Below are 21983 nucleotides of genomic sequence, written 5' to 3' on the forward strand. Positions count from 1 at the left end.
ACTAGTAGACTATATTGTAAATCTCGGCTGTATATATTTCATCTAGACTGTGACTATAAATTAAGACTTTATAATAGTATTAAGTTTTTTGACTTGTTCCATATTCTAGCTGTAAGCATGTATGAATACCACGGAATGTTAATAAATACAATACAGTAAGGGCAACTAAACCAGGAGATAATGTGATAGTTTGCCAGTTCCTTTCTCCCTGCATATATTAATATTATCTCTCAAAGATGTTTACCGCACAAATCGGCACTGAAATGACATTATTATTATTATTATTATTATTATTATTATTATTATTATTATTATTATTATTATTATTATTATTATTATCAAATATTAGATAGAACTGAGATGAAAAGCCAGATTTCGGAAATATTTATAGCGATAACAAATCGTAGATTTGAACTGTGTATAACTGAAAAATCGAGTGGCTAGTGAGCGCTTTAACGAGAGTGGTCAGGATTGCTAATTATAGTCCCGTCGCTCTAATTTCCGGCAGCCAATCGCGTTGCAGGTCGGCTACATTTAAACGTGTCCGTATTGTGATTCGCTGATTCATTTCTTAAGGCTCGATAAATACTTAATATAATCGCCCGCCATTTTAGCTCTTTAGTTGGCGTTCGCAGAAAGCACACGAAGACGTTATTTGCCGCTCAATATTATTTTCTGAATTACATTGCGTTTGATTTATTATCATAAGAGTTACGACATGATAATGTTTAACGGTGTGGCAAATAGATTCCTCGTAGCTCGGCAACGTAAGAACAAAAATGGCGAATGATACTACCTACCTAGACTTTATAGAGCCTTCACTTTCTAAGACGTAAGCAAAGTGGCGGAGTCACGCCGGAAATAACAGGTCGGGACTGTAATATCTATAGAGAGTTCAATTGTTGAAGTCCGGTGATTCTGATTGCGAACTTGCCTAGCATGTTCAGAAATATCAAGAACCCAGCTCGCTGGAGGATAAAGCCATAGCAACAAAGAATAAGTTCTAAGATACGGATGACTCTTATTAGGTAACTAGCCGTACCCGTGCGCTCCGCTGCACCCGTTAGAAATAAATATAAAGTAATTACATAATTAAAATAGGACGTTTGATCCAGGGAACATTCTGTTTGATAGAAGATTACTGCATACTAAATCAATACACTCTCGTTGTTCGTTAATTCACTCAGATGAAAATGAATGTATACATAAACATTATTTTAAGAAGTACAGGAAACGAATGTACAGAATAGCCTATCAAGTTTTCTGTGCATAAGAATCTATTTTAATCTTACCTGTCCTCGATTCACTCAGAAGTTACTGTAATAACATTATAGCATTATGTCCATCCAGAGAAACTACACTTTCCAATGATGAAATTAATAATAATTAAGCAATTAATTAGCTTCCGATATTACTTCATACAAACACAGAAACATTCTTTGTAGGCTATGTTTAATAGCTTTCGATTGTTGTTGTCCAAGGCCCCTTATAGATGAAGTCATTTGTTTTAATTTCATAACAGCGCTGCAGCGCCTTAGATGGCGTTGTTATTGTAATTTTAAAACTCATTTATCTCATTAAATATCAGTTCTATCAAAATTTGATATAGAATAAAACTTATCGGAAATCATTTTTAAAGAAACTTTTGTTATGTAACATTTTTCATGAAAAGTAATAATAAGGGAGATATTTCGATTTATTTAATTCAGGCCCCCTTATAACCCCCCTTTTAAATAAAGTATTTTGAATGACATATAGCCTAAAATCTAAGTTATAACGAACTTAATTTATGTTCCAGTTTTCATCGAAATCCGTTCAGCCATTATCGCGTGAAAAGGTAACAAACATCCAGACACTCAGACAGACAGACATACAAACAAAAATTAAAAAAAAGCGATTTTCGGTTTCAGGATGATTAATTATACATGTTAACACCAATTATTTTTCGAAAAGCGAAAATTACCAGAAAAATTTCGCTTACAGATTTATTATTATTATAGATGTGTCACTTTACTTCTGTATAATTCTGCTATAATAACTATTGTTTATATTGCCTTTATTTTGTAAATGTATCAAGTGAACTTTGATGAATATTAGACTATTGCTTTCACGTATTTCTTATTAATGCACAACATTTGTTTTACTGCTGTACAAGTTCACCTCTGATTGAGGTTCTGGCTGATATGTACATCTACTACCAGGCAGTACGTCTCACTTGACGATATGTGTCAGAGGAAGAACAATATTGTTTGTATGCATCTGAAGTCTGATCAGTGAAATATGTGAATAGACAGCGATGTGTACAATGGAGGGGGGAAAGGAACTGGTCACCATACCCCATTATCTCCGGGTCTAGTTGTCTCATGAGTGATCCCTTGTTGGTGTCACGAGATTCAAACCTGTCTTGGGACAGTTGACTAAACAACTGTACAAGTTGTGCATGTCCGCACACTTAAAAAACCTGCTATGGGGTATGATACTGGAGCAGTATGGGATGGAGATAAATGCAAATAAGACGAAGACCATGGTCATAGGAAGAAAAAGAAAGAAGGTGAACTTGTGAATTCCAAATGAAGCAGTAGAGCAAGTGGACAGCTTCAAATACTTGGGGTGTACTATAAGCAGTAACATGAGCTGCTGTCAGGAAGTCGAAAGGAGGATAGCAATGGCAAAGGAAGCTTTTAATAGAAAAAGGAACACCTTTTGCGGACCTCTAGAAAAAGGACTAAGGAAGAGACTAGTGAAGTGCTTTGTATGGAGTGTAGCATTGTATGGGTGAGAAACATGGACATTACGACGAAGTGAAGAAGAGCGAATAGAAGCATTTGAAATGTGGATATGGAGAAGAATGAAATGTGTGAAGTGGACAGAGAGAAGAAGGAATTAAACTGTGCTGGAAAAAGTAGGTGCAAAAAATGATGCTGAAACTGATTATAGGAAGAAGAGAAGGAATTGGTTGGGTCACTGGCTGAGAAGAAACTGCCTACTGAAGGATGCACTGGAAGGAATGGTGAACGGGAAAAGAGTTCGGGACAGAAGAAGATATCAGATGATAGACGACATTAAGATATATGAATCATATGCGGAGACAAAGAAGAAGGCAGAAAATAGGAAAGATTGGAGAAAGCTGGGTTTGCAGTGAAAGATCTGCCCTTGGGCAGAATACTGAATTATGAATTTTTCAATCAACAAATATTTACACATACGAATGTAGCTTCCCAACATTCTAAAGCATACTCTTGTATAAAATTAGTTTCAATTATATGCATGTTGAAATTATGCCGAAAACTGTAGTCTGCCGTTTGGCGTTCAGTTCAAAAACACGGCCGACCACTTTATGTTCCCGGGGCTGCGCCAAACCCGTGTTTATAATAGAAGCCTCATTCTGCCCAAGGGCAGGTCTTTCACTTGAATCCTTCCTATTTCTGCCTTCCTGTTTGTTTCTTCATATGATCCATATATCTCAATGTCGTCTATCAGTTTTTCTTGGGAAAGATAAATGCGGTAGCTTCCCGTTGAATAGAAGCATGAGATTCTATCTGTTCCTTGCCAAGCAACCAGAAGTAGTCCCTACTGCCCGTGTCTCACTTCCTGAGCTGTTTCTTTGCGGGGCGAGAAGCAGAGGGGGAGAGTGGGAGGTCCTGGTTACCGCATGTGCCTACTACCCTACGTTCAACACATCGGCCTTTTCAGGATTTCTGTCGTCAGCTATGGAGAAAGATCAGCCATGGACAAGCGAATGTATAGGCTATCCCCTCACAAAACAAATTATGTCCTTCTCATCAATTCCTGTATTTAAACACTAATACCAGTGGTAGACTACAGTCTCTACTCGAGATTATCGACCTAATCGCGATTGCGGTTGTTATGTGTACACATCCGTAAACTCTTTCCTCTATGGCAGTGTTTCTCAAACTGTTTCCTCCACGAAACCCCTTTTAATCTAAAGTGTAACTGCGGAATCCTTGTAATATTTTATTAGTATTTAATATAATTAACAGACAAGTGAAAACTAGTATCTCAATAATTCTGTTCAGTGGGACGAATGCATTTGCTTTTTAAGCCTGTAATCTGGTTTTATGGCGGAAAGTTGTAGTCTCATTTCTACTGTACTTCTGCATTTTGTTTTTTCGGTATTTTATTTTAATGAACACATACGCAGAGAATCCAGTGAAGAAAGTGATAAGTATTATTTTCCGTTTTAGATGTTCATTAAACATATTATTATTACGCATATTCTTGGAATATTGTTATTACGCAAAATCAGTAATAATATATTATTATTATTATTATTATTATTATTATTATTATTATTATTATTATTATTATTTCGGAAATCGCCATCAGAGATAATAGCGATAGGGGTAACCACGATTAGAGTATTATAAACAGTAAAGACCCCTGCAATGGCATAGGATAATGTTTTCAGCACATGTAATATGCTACCGTACCGCACGCTGTAACTGCCTTGACGATCCGAGCAGACCTAAGAGGCTGGTTATAAGCACTAGGGAGCTCTCGGCTCAGGACGTGAGACACGGGCAGTACATCAAGAGGAAAAGCATTCTATGGAAATGTGCAGGCCTAGTCCTTCGAATTACCTCGCTTGGCTTTTGATGAAATGGAAAGTGAAATGATTGAGTGTAGGCAACAAAGTTGTAAGTGCACTGAAGGAAATTCATTCAAATCATACACTACTACCGACAGCTGTGATCGCATAGATAAATTAGCTAGGCCTACTTTCTCTTCGAATTTCAACATATGACATGTAGGCTATCGGACTTCACATTATACAACTTACTTTGACAATCATTTCTAAAATAACAAAAATAGCTCTTACAAACTTTATTCAAAATGTTACAGAGAAACAGCCTTTATGTGTGTAGCCAGGGTAGGCTTTATTTATAAAACTAGCCGTACACGTGCGCTCCGCTGCACCCGTTAGAAATAAATATAAAGTAATTACATAATTAAAATAGGACGTTTGATCCAGGGAATATTCGTGTTTGATAGAAGGATAAATCGTTTAATATGTTACTTAATTTAAATTGTATTTAAAATATTAAAATGCGATCATTTTGGTCCAGAGACACTCATTTGGTGCAATGACAATTCCTTTAACATGTTTCTTAATTTTTATTACATGCAATCATAGCTTAATGAAGATTGACATCATTTAGATTTAATGTGTATATCTTATTTTACTTGTTATAGGTTTCCATTGAATTATGGTAATAACTTAATTTTAACCCTTGTTTTCTACGTATTCAGTAAATGGCGCTTGGCCCACTATGGTTCTGAACCCTTCAAATAACTTAAATTATATTATATAATATTACATATTATATTATATTATATTATATTATATTATATTATATTATATTATATTATATTATATTATATTATATTATATTATATTATATTATATTATATTATATGTCCATCTAGAGAAACTACACTTTCCAATGGTGAAATAATAATTAATTATACAAATCGGTTAATTTAGCTTCCGATATTACTTCATACAAACACAGAAACATTCTCTGTAGGCTATCTTTCATAGCTTTCGATTGTTGCTGTCCAAGGCCCTTTATAGACCAAGTCATTTGTTTTTTAAATCATTACACGGCCTTAGATGGCAGTTATTTTAATTTTAAAACTCATTTATCTCATTAAATATCAGTCCTATCAAAATTTTTTAAGGAATAAAACTTATCGAAAATTATTCTTAAAGAAACTTTTGTTATGTAACATTTTTCACAAAAATCAATAATAAGCGAGATATTTCGATTTATTTAATTCAGGCCCCCTTATAACCCCTCTTTTAAATAATGTAATTTCAATGCCATATAGCCTAAAATCTAAGTTAGAACGAACTTAATTTATATCCCAATTTTCATCGAAATCCGTTCATCCATTATCGCGTGGAAAGGTAACAAACATACAGACAGACATACAAACAAAAATTTCAAGAAAGTAATATTCGGTTTCAGGGTGGTTAATTATATATGTTAGGACCAATTATTTTTGAAAAATCGAAAATTACCAGAAAAATTTCGGCTACAAATTTATTATTAGTATAGATAAATCATTTAATTGTCTTTAAGCCCTGATATATTTATCTGGAGAAGTTTTTGAAGTTTTGTGGATTGGAATCTTTTTTGTGCTCTCTATCCGTGGCTTGTGCATGAAGTCAAATTTGTATTTGAAGCAGTCTCCGCCTCGAGGCATAGTTTCATAAATAAAGGATGTGGAAACATGTTGCCTAACTTGCAGAATACAAGAAGCAAAATTTTCGACAAATATAGTCAATTTGGGTTATATCACCTTTTTGTATTACTTCGTACAGTCTGGAATAATGATGTGCACAATTGCAATTGAATTGAGTCCTTAATACCGTACTGAATATGGACAAAATTCGTCCAATAGTTTAGGAGAAATCGCTGATGTGCGGAAGACAGACATACGGACATTCCGGTATCATCAGGAGCAAGAGTTTTTGTTTCTGGCGAATAGTGGATTTGCTTTAAACTATTGTGACGCGCACGACGAAGATAAGCCACCAGAAACTCAACGGTCAGTGATATAATGCAACATCTACCTGTACTTCTTTAGGTAAAGCTCTGTTCTACGAGTCAGAAACAGCAGACCTCGTCAGTGGCAGCCGATCCCTACCTGAAATGAGGTGGAATTCGTGGTGGACAAAGCATGATCATCATAGTAGCGATCACCCTTCACTCTTGGAGGAACAGATTGCACACATTATGTTTGATTAAAAATGTATCTCAAGCAGCAAAATGTCTCTTTTTTTCTATCTTCTTATTTTTTGTCACTAAACTTCTTAATCTGAATCTGGCAAACTGGCATTTAGTGTTGTACTGCATCCTACACCACCGCCGTTAGATAAAACTGATAAGTATTCGGGGAGCTGTACTTTTGTGAGGCAGTTCTACCATTATGACGACTGATGACCGTTTTGTTTATTTTTAGTTTTCAAAGAAAACTGAGAGCCTTGCCATGATTTCTGTGAAAAGTCCTTACCATGTCAAAATACTGAAAGTGACAGATTAGCCGTAACAGATAGAACATCCACTATCAAAGAAAATATGTAACAAAACTTGTACCTACGTTGCGGTTTGGTCAGATGCTGAGGATTAAGTAGTAGCGGTAGTAGTAGTAGCGGTAGTAGTAGTAGTAGCGGTAGTAGTAGTAGTAGCAGCGGTAGCAGTAGTAGCGGTAGCAGTAGTAGTAGTAGTAGTAGTAGTAGGAGTAGCGGTAGTAGTAGTAGTAGCGGTAGTAGTAGTAGTAGCGGTAGTAGTAGTAGTAGTAGCAGCGGTAGCAGTAGTAGCGGTAGCAGTAGTAGTAGTAGTAGCGGTAGCAGTAGTAGTAGTAGTAGTAGTAGTAGTAGCGGTAGTAGTAGTAGTAGTAGCGGTAGCAGTAGTAGTAGTAGTAGCGGTAGTAGTAGTAGTAGTAGTAGTAGCGGTAGTAGTAGTAGCGGTAGTAGTAGTAGTAGCGGTAGTAGTAGCAGTAGTAGCGGTAGTAATAGTAGCGGTAGTAGTAGTAGCAGTAGTAGTAGTAGTAGTAGCAGTAGTAGTAGTAGTAGTAGCGGTAGTAGTAGCAGTAGTAGCGGTAGTAATAGTAGCGGTAGTAGTAGTAGCAGTAGTAGTAGTAGTAGTAGCAGTAGTAGCAGTAGTAGTAGTAGCGGTAGTAGTAGTAGTAGTAGTAGCGGTAGTACTAGTAGCGGTAGTAGTAGCAGTAGTAGCGGTAGTAATAGTGGTAGTAGTAATAGTAGTAGTAGATTTCAACTGCTGAGTTCATTCAGTACTGATAATCAACAAATTTGCCTGGAGTCCCTACCCGGGAAAGTGCCGAAATCTACAACATGGGACTCACAGCTAGATGAAAAAGCTTTAAAATGAATGTTTTGATCTTGTGGTGCTGTTACTGTATTTCGCAATATAACACAATATATAATAAATAATAATTAATAGCTGTTGACAATTTACCAATTACCGAAATATCGCAAAATTAATTAAAATTCTAGTATGAATTGCTACACAAAATATAAATTCATAAGAGTATTATAAAAATGATTACCAAAAAATCGTACCACACGTATCAAGGATGGATTATTTACATTATCAGAACAAAGAGAGTGGTCAGCAAGCCCTAGAGCACAGATGTGTTGCAACACAAAAGAAAGTGCCGACCGTAGATATCAGTAACGTATTTCTTGTTCGCTCCACCTTGTCCGGCTAGAGTCCGTACACTCAACTATGCCTACCATTACTTCATTGTTTTAACGATGCAGGTTATTCAGCGTCGATGAAATTGGTGCTAACGAGATAAGGCCGAAGAATCGCCACAGATCGGCTAACGGTCGCCTTGAAACCAACTGGTAATGAACACGAGCAACATCTGAACCCTGTCCGAGCGCAGCTGCCGCCAGTGGCTTCAAGCGGCGGCGATGAGCGTCAGAGCGGTGCCGTTTGAGTGTATTCCCGCGGTTGCTATGGTAGACGCGGTGCCGCAAAACACGGACATGCAACCACCGCTTGTATCTTACCTACCCGAAGCCTAAGATTTTACTCTGAATTTTTAGATCGTAGCTATTATATTAATTCTATTATAATTTTATTAGTATATCGTGTTTCAAGGATTGCTGTCCACACCATTCCATTTATTATTTCATCTTAGGTACGAAAAGATCTGTAGAAACGATTTTGACGAAACTGATATCTTGTATTATTCTTCATGTTAACACGCATTAGTGTTCAGTGACGATCTTGTATGTATTTTATGTGCAGCATCCAACCAATAGTACAGCATAAATTCGTGTACACATGAAATCCAAGGGAAGGAGAGACAGTGCCATTCTGCTGCAGACCCTTACACATTATTGTTTGTGTGATGCGTGATGGACAGTAATCAGGGGATGTAGATTCACGTGCGAGAGCACATCGTCCATTTTTCAGAAATTTGCTCGATCATCGTAGTCATGTAGTAAAGCTCATACTGTTCCTATTTTATTGCTTCATGCAACTTCGGTAAAATGTGACCTTCACAAATACCGTCGAAAGGTTCCATTCCTTACAACACATTAAAAAAGGAAAAAATGGGTTCATATATTGCAGTCGCTGGACAGTGATTTATGGACGTTTTATACTCTCTCATTGTAACAATTATATAAGAGAAAATATTGTGATGCTGCAAAAAATATTATGTAGACATTTTTGCAGAAATACACGTTTTAAAATCACTGATACCGAATAAGCACTTTCGGGCATACTGACTGACTGTGTACAGCGATTTGTACTAAACTATTGGACGGATTTTGTTCATATTCAGTATCTACGAGTCAATTTATCAGGGAATGATGTACATGAAATATAATAATTTTAGTACTAGTCTGTCTGTGTACAGCGATTTCTACTAAACTATTGGACGGATTTTGTTCATATTCAGTATCTACGAGTCAATTTATCAGGGAATGATGTACATGAAATATAATAATTTTAGTACTAGTCTGTGTGTGCACAGCTATTTCTACTAAACTATTGGACGGATTTTGTTCATATTCAATATCTACGAGTCAATTTATCAGGGAATGATGTACATGAAATATAATAATTTTAGTACTAGTCTGTGTGTGTACAGCGATTTCTACTAAACTATTGGACGGATTTTGTTCATATTCAGTATCTACGAGTCAATTTATCAGGGAATGATGTGCATGAAATATAATAATTTTAGTACTAGTCTGTGTGTGTACAGCGATTTCTACTAAACTATTGGACGGATTTTGTTCATATTCAATATCTACGAGTCAATTTATCAGGGAATGATGTACATGAAATATAATAATTTTAGTACTAGTCTGTCTGTGTACAGCGATTTCTACTAAACTATTGGACGGATTTTGTTCATATTCAGTATCTACGAGTCAATTTATCAGGGAATGATGTACATGAAATATAATAATTTTAGCACTAGTCTGTCTGTGTACAGCGATTTGTACTGAACTATTGGACGGATTTTGTTCATATTCAATATCTACGAGTCAATTTATCAGGGAATGATGTACATGAAATATAATAATTTTAGTACTAGTCTGTGTGTGTACAGCGATTTCTACTAAACTATTGGACGGATTTTGTTCATATTCAGTATCTACGAGTCAATTTATCAGGGAATGATGTACATGAAATATAATAATTTTAGTACTAGTCTGTGTGTGTACAGCGATTTCTACTAAACTATTGGACGGATTTTGTTCATATTCAATATCTACGAGTCAATTTATCAGGGAATGATGTACATGAAATATAATAATTTTAGTACTAGTCTGTCTGTGTACAGCGATTTCTACTAAACTATTGGACGGATTTTGTTCATATTCAATATCTACGAGTCAATTTATCAGGGAATGATGTGCATGAAATATAATAATTTTAGTACTAGTCTGTCTGTGTACAGCGATTTCTACTAAACTATTGGACGGATTTTGTTCATATTCAGTATCTACGAGTCAATTTATCAGGGAATGATGTACATGAAATATAATAATTTTAGCACTAGTCTGTCTGTGTACAGCGATTTGTACTGAACTATTGGACGGATTTTGTTCATATTCAGTATCTACGAGTCAATTTATCAGGGAATGATGTACATGAAATATAATAATTTTAGTACTAGTCTGTCTGTGTACAGCGATTTGTACTAAACTATTGGACGGATTTTGTTCATATTCAGTATCTACGAGTCAATTTTTCAGGGAATGATGTGCATGAAATATAATAATTTTAGTACTAGTCTGTCTGTGTACAGCGATTTCTACTAAACTATTGGACGGATTTTGATCATATTCAGTATCTACGAGTCAATTTATCAGGGAATGATGTACATAAAATATAATAATTTTAGTACTAGTCTGTCTGTGTACAGCGATTTCTACTAAACTATTGGACGGATTTTGATCATATTCAGTATCTACGAGTCAATTTATCAGGGAATGATGTACATAAAATATAATAATTTTAGTACTAGTCTGTCTGTGTACAGCGATTTCTACTAAACTATTGGGCGGATTTTGATCATATTCAGTATCTACGAGTCAATTTATCAGGGAATGATGTACATGAAATATAATAATTTTAGTACTAGTCTGTCTGTGTACAGCGATTTCTACTAAACTATTGGACGGATTTTGTTCATATTCAGTATCTACGAGTCAATTTATCAGGGAATGATGTACATGAAATATAATAATTTTAGTACCAGTCTGTTTGTGTACAGCGATTTCTACTAAACTATTGGACGGATTTTGTTAATATTTAGTATCAATTTATCAATTTATCAGGGAATGATGTACATGAAGTATAATAATGTAATGACATTTAATACTTCCTTGGCTACATGAAATCGAAAGCACAAAATGGCCATGAACTCGAAACCTATCCATATTATTTTTCTTTAAATTGTGTTTCTTTCATAAATTGAAGAGTTAATTGAAGTGAGAAATTCAGTATGTCCCCACACCACTGTGTCTCGGAGAAATTAATAATTATTATACCACAGTCTAGTATATACAGTCGCGAAGCTCAATACGTAGTAAATATGCAAACATTAGGTAGTTGCTCACCACTAAGATCGCTAATATCGCCTCATTACAGGCAATGCAAAATAGTACCGTCACAGTCTATTGTTTCTAGCACCCTCAAAACTCAAGCTTCGTGACTGTATTTAGTAGACTGTGATTATACAGTATGTAGAATTATTACTTCTACTTCGGCAGCGAATATTCCAAGTCTAAACAACTTCCAGGCTAATCTAATTGGCTACTGTCCTCAGACTGTACTAGGAAGCAGAGTCTGTGCAGCCTAATACTGGTGCCACCTCTAAATGAGATTCTGTAAGTAGAAAAGTGATCTTGAAAATGACCTGCAATATTTACAAAGCTATTTCCTGTAAACTTGTGAGCAACTAATTGCATGTACGTATATTTAAATAACGTTTATAAATCCAGCCACATGTTAATGTTTTCTGTGTTCGTCACATTCTCACGCTTTTCTTCGTTATTTTTATTTGTTTCTTCTTTAATTTCCTCTTTATTCCTCATTTATTTCTGTCCTACGAATAACTACATCACTTGAATTTAAAAGTCTGTCGTGCTTTCAGAAGTATATTAGCCTACATATGCTTGTTGAGCAGGATGTGAAGTATGGCATAAGACAGGAATGGAGCTGTTCACACAAGAAACTGCATTGTTGTGGAACGCATGAAACGTACAATGACAAGTCCGTAGTATCACCTTGAGAACACTAATTACTTTACACGTGAAATAGAGACATGCCATGACTCCCCGTGATCCAAACTTTGCATGAAAAATGGAGATATTTCATTGTCCTCCGGTGATCCAAACCATACATGTGAGATATGAACATTTTCTTGTTCCCCTGTGGTCCATGAAAAATGAATAAGTCATTGTTCCTCGGTAGTCTAAACCTTCTATGAAAGATACGGACATCATTTTTCTCCGTGGTTTAAACCTTCCATGGAAAATGGAAACATCAATGCCACCTTGGTCTCAATTTTGCATGAAGATACTGCATTTCATTTTTCTCCAGTAGTCTAAAGCGTCTATGAAAGATCAGGACATCATTGTTCCCCATTGTTCTAAACCTTTCATGAAAGATGAGAACATATCCTTGCATCCTCATGGTATAAACCTTACTTGTATCATGAGAACAATCATTGTTCCCCGGTAGTCCAAACCTTGCATGAAAGATGAGGACATGTTATTTCCCCAAGCGTTCCAAACATTGAATGAAAGATGATGACATTTCATTATCCCTAGTGATCTTCTAAATGTTTTTGTGAATGATGGGGATATGTCACTGTTCCCGTGGTCTAAAGCTGGCATGAATGACATGTTTTTTTTTTTTTTTTTTTTTTTTTTTTTTTATAATTTCAAGGGAAAAATTGTTCCGGGGCCGGGTATCAATCCCGGGACCTCTGGTTGAACGTACCAGCGCTCTACCACTGAGCTACCCGGGAACTCCACCCGACACCGTCTCAACTTTTCCCTTTATATCCACACAACTCGCGTGGGCTGACGAAACGCCAGAGACCCACAACGAGTGCACACAATCGCTGTGTGACTTGAAATTGTGGTTTTCTGTTAACGAACACAGTAACGTATATATTATGCAAATCTAGTCTTTCAGGTGAAGCTCCCTGTAAAGCAGATTTGAATAATTTCAAGGGAAAAATTGTTCCGGGGCCGGGTATCGATCCCGGGACCTCTGGTTGAACGATTTGCATAATATATACGTTACTGTGTTCGTTAACAGAAAACCACAATTCCAAGTCACACAGCGATTGTGTGCACTCGTTGTGGGTATCTGGCGTTTCGTCAGCCCACGCGAATTGTGTGGATATAAAGGGAAAAATTGAGACGGTGTAGGGTGGAGTTCCCGGGTAGCTCAGTGGTAGAGCGCTGGTACGTTCAACCAGAGGTGCCGGGATCGATACCCGGCCCCGGAACAATTTTTCCCTTGAAATTATTCAAATCTGCTTTACAGGGAGCTTCACCTGAAAGACTAGATTTGCATGTTTTTTTTTTCTTTATCCCCCAATGGTCTAAATCTTGACTGAAAAATAAGCACATACCATTGTTTCCTAATTGTCCAAAACTTGCATGAAAGAAGTGTGTAAGTCATTGTCCCCCAGTGGTCCAAGATGAGGACATATCATTGTTCCCGTTATCTAAACCTTACATAAAGATATGGACATTGTTCTCAATGGTCTACACATTGCATGAAAGATGACATGTCATTGTTTCTCGTGATCTTTTAACCTTGCATGAAAGATGAGGATATACCATTGTTCCCAGTGGTCTAAACCATGCATGAAAGATGAAGATATACCATTGTTCCCAGTGGTCTAAACCTTGCATGAAAGATGAGGATATACCATTGTTCCCAGTAGTCCAGACCTTGCATGAAAGATGAGGATATACCATTGTTCCCAGTAGTCTAAACCTTGCATGAAAGATGAAGATATACCATTGTTCCCAGTGGTCTAAACCTTGCATGAAAGATGAAGATATACCATTGTTCCCCAGTGGTCTAAACCTTGCATGAAAGATGAAGATATACCATTGTTACCAGTCGTCCAACCCTTGCAAGAAAGATGAGGATATACCATTGTTCCCAGTAGCCTAAACCTTGCACGAAAGATGAGGATATACCATTGTTCCCAGAAGCCTAAACCTTGCATGAAAGATGAAGATATACCATTGTTCCCAGTGGTCTAACCCTTGCATGAAAGATGAAGATATACCATTGTTCCCAGTGGTCTAACCCTTGCATGAAAGATGAAGATATACCATTGTTCCCAGTGGTCTAACCCTTGCATGAAAGATGAAGATATACCATTGTTCCCAGTAGCCTAAACCTTGCATGAAAGATGAGAATATACCATTGTTCCCAGTAGTCTAAACCTTGCATGAAAGATGAAGATATACCATTGTTCCCAGTGGTCTAAACCTTGCATGAAAGATGAAGATATACCATTGTTCCCCAGTGGTCAAAACCTTGCATGAAAGATGAAGATATACCATTGTTACCAGTGGTCTAACCCTTGCATGAAAGATGAGGATATACCATTGTTCCCAGTGGTCTAAACCTTGCATGAAAGATGAAGATATACCATTGTTACCAGTGCTCTAACCCTTGCGTGAAAGATGAAGATATACCATAGTTACCAGTGGTCTAAACCTTGCATGAAAGATGAAGATATACCATTGTTCCCAGTGGTCTAAACCTTGCATGAAAGATGAGGATATACCATTGTTCCCAGTGGTCTAAACCTTGCATGAAAGATGAAGATATATACCATTGTTCCCAGTGGTCTAAACCTTGCATGAAAGATGAAGATATACTATTGTTCCCAGTGGTCTAAACCTTGCGTGAAAGATGAAGATATACCATTGTTCCTAGTAGTCTAAACCTTGCATGAAAGATGAAGATATACCATTGTTCCCAGTGGTCTAAACCTTGCATGAAAGATGAAGATATACCATTGTTCCCAGTGGTCTAAACCTTGCATGAAAGATGAGGATATACCATAGTTACCAGTGGTCTAAATCTTGCATGAAAGATGAAGATATACCATTGTTCCCAGTGGTCTAAACCTTGCATGAAAGATGAAGATATACTATTGTTCCCAGTGGTCTAAACCTTGCGTGAAAGATGAAGATATACCATTGTTCCCAGTAGTCTAAACCTTGCATGAAAGATGAAGATATACCATTGTTCCCAGTGGTCTAAACCTTGCATGAAAGATGAAGATATACCATTGTTACCAGTGGTCTAAACCTTGCGTGAAAGATGAAGATATACCATAGTTACCAGTGGTCTAAACCTTGCATGAAAGATGAAGATATACCATTGTTCCCAGTGGTCTAAACCTTGCATGAAAGATGAAGATATACCATTGTTACCAGTGGTCTAAACCTTGCGTGAAAGATGAAGATATACCATAGTTCCCAGTGGTCTAAACCTTGCATGAAAGATGAAGATATACCATTGTTACCAGTGGTCTAAACCTTGCGTGAAAGATGAAGATATACCATAGTTACCAGTGGTCTAAACCTTGCATGAAAGATGATGATATACCATTGTTCCCAGTGGTCTAAACCTTGCATTAAAAGATGAGGATATACCATTGTTCCCCATTTGTCTAAACCTTGCATGAAAGATGAAGATATACTATTGTTCTCGAGTGGTCTAACCCTTGCATTAAAAGATGAGGATATACCATTGTTACCAGTGGTCTAAACCTTGCATGAAAGTTGAAGATATACCATTGTTACCAGTGGTCTAAACCTTGCATGAAAGATGAAGATATACCATTGTTCCCTGTGGTCTAACCCTTGCATGAAAGATGAGGATATACCATTGTTACCAGTGGCCTAAACCTTGCATGAAAGATGAGGATATACCATTGTTCCCAGAAGCCTAAACCTTGCATGAAAGATGAAGATATACCATTGTTCCCAGTGGTCTAAACCTTGCATGAAAGATTAAGATATACCATTGTTACCAGTGGTCTAACCCTTGCATGAAAGATGAGGATATACCATTGTTCCCAGTAGCCTAAACCTTGCATGAAAGATGAGGATATACCATTGTTCCCAGTGGTTTAAACCTTGCATGAAAGATGAAGATATACCATTGTTACCAGTGGTCTAAACCTTGCATGAAAGATGAAGATATACTATTGTTCCCAGTGGTCTAAACCTTGCATGAAAGATGAGGATATACCATTGTTCCCAGTGGTCTAAACCTTGCATGAAAGATGAGGATATACAATTGTTCCCAGTGGTCTAAACCTTGCATGAAAGATGAAGATATACCATTGTTACCAGTGCTCTAACCCTTGCGTGAAAGATGAAGATATACCATTGTTACCAGTGGTCTAAACCTTGCATGAAAGATGAAGATATACCATTGTTCCCAGTGGTCTAAAACTTGCATGAAAGATGTGGATATACCATTGTTCCCAGTGGTCTAAACCTTGAATGAAAGATGAAGATATACCATTGTTCCCAGTGGTCTAAACCTTGCATGAAAGATGAAGATATACTATTGTTCCCAGTGGTCTAAACCTTGCGTGAAAGATGTAGAATACCATTGGTCCCAGTAGTCTAAACCTTGCATGAAAGATGAAGATATACCATTGTTCCCAGTGGTCTAAACCTTGCATGAAAGATGAAGATATACCATTGTTACCAGTGGTCTAAACCTTGCGTGAAAGATGAAGATATACCATAGTTACCAGTGGTCTAAACCTTGCATGAAAGATGAAGATATACCATTGTTCCCAGTGGTCTAAACCTTGCATGAAAGATGAAGATATACCATTGTTACCAGTGGTCTAAACCTTGCGTGAAAGATGAAGATATACCATAGTTCCCAGTGGTCTAAACCTTGCATGAAAGATGAAGATATACCATTGTTACCAGTGGTCTAAACCTTGCGTAAAAGATGAAGATATACCATAGTTACCAGTGGTCTAAACCTTGCATGAAAAATGAGGATATACCATTGTTCCCAGTGGTCTAAACCTTGCATTAAAAGATGAGGATATACCATTGTTCCCCATTTGTCTAAACCTTGCATGAAAGATGAATATATACTATTGTTCTCCAGTGGTCTAAACCTTGCATGAAAGATGAAGATATACCATTGTTCCCCAGTGGTCTAAACCTTGCATGAAAGATGAAGATATACCATTGTTCCCCATTTGTCTAAACCTTGCATGAAAGATGAAGATATACCATTGTTCCCCATTTGTCTAAACCTTGCATGAAAGATGAAGATATGCCATTGTTCCCCAGTGGTCTAAACCTTGCATGAAAGATGAAGATATGCCAATGTTCCCCAGTGGTCTAAACCTCGCATGAAAGATGAAGATATACCATTGTTCCCCAGTGGTCTAAACCTTGCATGAAAGATGAAGATATACTATTGTTCCCAGTGGTCTGAACCTTTAATGAAATATGAGGATGTGTCGTTGTGCTCCGGTGGTCTAAAACATGCATGCTGAAGGTGTCAGTGTTCGCTCGTGGTGCATGAAAGATGAGGGCATGTCATTGTTACTTGGAACGTTGTTGTCAAATGTGTATCTCTAGCTATGCAAGGCGTGGTTGCTCCGAAATGCAGAAAAGACATTATGTTTGCTGAACCAAGATAAATCAGACTATGAGGCAGACGGAAATATATATAGGTTGGAATCACGCAAACTGGAAATGAGTGATTAAATATCATAATTATTTCCCGATTAATAACAAGGCTAAGATATTAACGAACATAGACAAGAAACTTGCAATTTTAAATGTAGAGAAGGAACACAGATCAACACATCTAGCAGTACTTAAAATCCATGGCAAAAGACAAAATTCTCCAATTTAATTTTTAATTGTGATAATGTCTCGCAATCCCTGACGTCATTAGGTAAAAAATTTCAGAGGTGAGGTATTCTACAGTGTAGGAGGATGAGTATGAAGAAGTTCTGTGGTGAGAAGTGCTTGATGCCGGTTTCGTAATTCTAAGAAATTGGAAGCTCGATACCAGATAACTCGGAGTAGAAGCGTGCATGATGAATGTATTGTTCTTCGTTCCTTTAGACGCACACATGAAAGTAACTGGAGGGAAGGCGTGACATGGTCAAATTTGCTCATATTGCAGATGAATAAATAGTAGGCACACATTATGGGCACAATTTGGAAATAATAAAATGGCAAGGAACTTCAAGAGAATTATAATTAATACGAAATGGCATGCTAGTTTAAAATAGATACACTGTGTGTGAACAGAACGTGCCTCTGTTATCACACTTATTACACACGACTCCATAATATGTGCCATACTTTCGTGATCATTTATGTAGCTCAAAGATATGATTATCATTCACATTATTGATAGATGTAGCTAGGGCGAAGAACATGTGCAAGCCGTGAACTAGAAAAACAGTAGGCCTGTGGCCTCTAAAAACTTGAAATATCTTAACAAGGCGAGGTCGACCTGGTTGGCGAGTTGGTATAGCGCTGGCCTTCTATGCCTAAGGTTGCGGGTTCGATCCCGGGCCAGGTCGATGGCATTTAAGTGTGCTTAAATGCGACAGGCTCATGTCAGTAGATTTACTGGCATGTAAAAGAACTCCTGCGGGACAAAATTCCGGCACATCCGGCGACGCTGATATAACCTCTGCAGTTGCGAGCGTCGTTAAATAAAACATAACATTTAACAACAAGGCGAGTCATGCCAACCCGCTCTGCATGAATTACAGTTATGCAATATACCACATCCACGAAGAGAACACCAGACGGGGTCAGCCCTTCCCTGCGCACGTGGGATGGGCGCTTGAGTGCTTACAAGAAAGCTCGTGGTTATATATTATTATCGCATCATTTTAGTCATAAGGACATCAATCACAATCTATTATAATAATTATTTGCAGCTGTTTTTCAACAATTGTACAATCAACCAACAATTAAATTATACTTCTAATGGAGTCTTCAAAAGCCCCAAGTGCCTATCGAACGAATTTTAAAAATTCAGATCAATTTATGACGAGAGGAAAGCTAATTTTTATATTGAAGAAATCAGTTATTAATGTACAAGATGTTACTTGGATGCGTGTATACATCAAAAGACTCGCCCACACCTGTGGAGTAACGGTTAGCGCGTCTAGCCGCGAAACCAGGTGGCCCTGGTTCGATTATCGGTCGGGACAAGTTACCTGGTTGAGGTTTTTTTCCAGGGTTTTCCCTTAACCCAATATGAGCAAATGCTGGGTAACTTTCGGTGTTGGACCCCGGACTCATTTCACCGGCATTATCACCTTCATCTCATTCAGACGCTAAATAACCTAAGCTGTTGATAAAGCGTCGTAAAATAACGTACTAAAATAAAAATCAAAAGACTCCACGTGCCCATCGGAGGGTTCACGGAGTGGGCTTGTGGCCAACAATTGGAGCATTCGTGCCTCTCGGTGCAGGGAGGGAACCGTACAGCACACCCACTCGGCCAGGTGTGTGTTCACATTAATGCAGAATTGTGCATGTTATTACATCAAGCTCGGAAAATCTATAACTACGAAAGTTGTGAATCGAATTTTATGCTTAGGCCTACTCGACGGCTGGGACTACTTTAGACATGAAATGGAGCTATGGAGAAACGACAGCTAAAGGTAAGAGGTGCCGGTATGAGACGTAAGCATCAAGCCATTCCTATTCATCCCGCATGCTTGCCACCTTTCATACTTATCTGTCTCCACCAATATGGTAAGATTCGCAGGCATCCGTCGTTGCTGCCGAGATCTTTCCTCACACATGCGCAGAACTATCAGCTCTTGTCCAGAAGGGCACAGAGTGTATAACTTTCATTTTTAAGTTACGTTAGAAAATAAGTTTCCAAAGAGACCCTTCCGTGTTGGCTGGAACAGGAAAGAGTTCTAGCACACTAGTGCTACCTATAGACTTGTAGGCACTCATCGATATGGCAACTACAACAAAGATAAAGGTCCAGGACCGAACAAGTAACACACCGGGCAGCCACTTGCAGGACCTTTCCAAAAACGCCCACGCTTCGTTAGTGGCTTGTTCTTCACGCATTTTTTTTCGGAATCCTTCATTTCATAAAGGATAAGAAAGAGTTGTCGTTTAAAATGCCACATATTCTCCCAAAATATATTTCATACTTTGACATAAAACAGCTATTTAGCGTACAGGCAGGGGCCTTTCCTAAACGCCCACGCTTCGTTGGTAGCTTGTTCTTCACATTTTTTTTTTTCGGAATCCTTGACTTCAGGAAGAAATAAAAAATGAGTTTTAATTTCAGCATCACGCACACATTTTACATATTTAAGTAATAAAACGTTTTTATATACCTGCGTCATGCGAATTGTCTAACCACCGCCTGCCATCTTCCCAAATTCAGAAACTTTCCGTAATTATACGGTTACAGTCAGAAAGCTTAGAGCTCTCTGCTTGCAGGTCTTTGTTTCCATGATTCGTGAAGCTGTTTTAAGTCACAGGCACGACATATTAATTGTTTACAGATATAGCACTACCTCCCTTTTCTGGTAGAATCTTATCGCATAAGGGTTTGTCGCATCTGCGTGTAAATCGCACTTCTAAGAAATGGAAGTTCCGTACTGATTTGGTAGACAATTGCTCCATTATGTGTACTGAGGAAATGCTTCGTTCCAGCTTGGATTTTTCTCAATTTCAACCGAGACGAAAGTTTGGCGCCTTCAAGCAATATTAAATTGTTACACTATTCATTTGATACTGTATGTATTTCGTTTTTGATTTGAGGCAAGGAATGCAAACGACGAATGTCCATATCAGAAATGACCAAAAATCAAGATGGCATTGTCCGTCTTATTTAAAACTTGAAGATTCGGTAAGAGAATTATTACAGAATATACCTAATATGCAAATCTTCTTCGCTCGCAACCCTGGCGAGCTTCCCCGCAGTCGAAAAGAGGATCATAGAAACAAGAAGCCTGTAAGCAACGCCAAGACTGGCTGTGACATATCACCTCGCAGGACTGGACCATTTCGCTGCACTCCCCCCTCCCCCGTTACCTATACGAAGTAGGCTACAAACTAAATATCGTGATAAATTGAGAGATACGAGATTTCAGCTCTCCAGATCCCGCTAAGTGCTTCTAGCCTACCACCGAACTCACTTCGTGCTGGTTACATTCGAGAAGTGTACACATGAAATGCATTAACAGCTAAGCGTAGTAGTGTACAAAATGTCGATCTGCACTAGAACTATTTTCTTCTTCTTCTTCTTTTTCTCATGTGGTCTAAAATGTCTGGTCGCTGTCAGACGAACTGTACGACACATGTAGGATTCGCACTGCGTCATGTGGCATAGCAGCGAGCACGAGGGACTGGGGTTCGAGCTCCGCGGCGGGCGGCCGGCCGCCGGAATGGACTGTTCCGGGTCGCGGAGAATTGATCGCCATGGCTCACCTCTCTTGCCATCACGGCATGTCCCCGCCGCCGTGAGGGGGCGCGTGCTGAGGTCCCGCCGCCTCGGCAGGATCAGCGAGTCAGGGGGCCAAGGGGGGCCGCACCACCAAGCACTCCGTGACAGCACAGCACCACCACCACCACAGCACACGAACAAGCCCCCAACCCCCCCAACGAGAAGAGCCGTCGGGCGGACCACCTCCGAGCCGCCGCCGCCGCACGCACGCACACGGGAGCGCCGCGGCGCGCTAAGCCATCGCCGTGGCGGCGCTCGTCGGGACGCGGTCGCCTGGCTCCATCCTGCGTGACTGTAGCCCCCCCGGCAGGCGCCGCGCCGCTGCGGCTGCGGTGGGGCGCCGCGCCCGCCATCTGCCGGCCGATCGATGCCCGCGCGCGCATGCGCCGGCGCCGCCACACCCAGCGGGCC

At 38.5% G+C, this 21983-nt stretch overlaps 1 protein-coding gene across 1 annotated transcript in view; it reads right to left on the bottom strand.

Moving 5' to 3' along the window:
• Positions 1–21882, bottom strand: part of Drep2 (DNA fragmentation factor-related protein 2) — a 98709-nt gene extending 76827 nt beyond the window's left edge. The window contains exon 1 of the mRNA XM_069827253.1: positions 21557–21882. Within this exon, the coding sequence (XP_069683354.1) occupies positions 21557–21568 (12 nt within the window). The 5' untranslated portion in view covers positions 21569–21882. The remainder of the gene's footprint in view (positions 1–21556) is intronic.
• Positions 21883–21983: the final 101 nt, after the last annotated feature.

The sequence above is a fragment of the Periplaneta americana genome, chromosome 6 (assembly GCF_040183065.1).
Source record: "Periplaneta americana isolate PAMFEO1 chromosome 6, P.americana_PAMFEO1_priV1, whole genome shotgun sequence".
Classification (NCBI taxonomy): Eukaryota; Metazoa; Arthropoda; class Insecta; order Blattodea; family Blattidae; genus Periplaneta; species Periplaneta americana.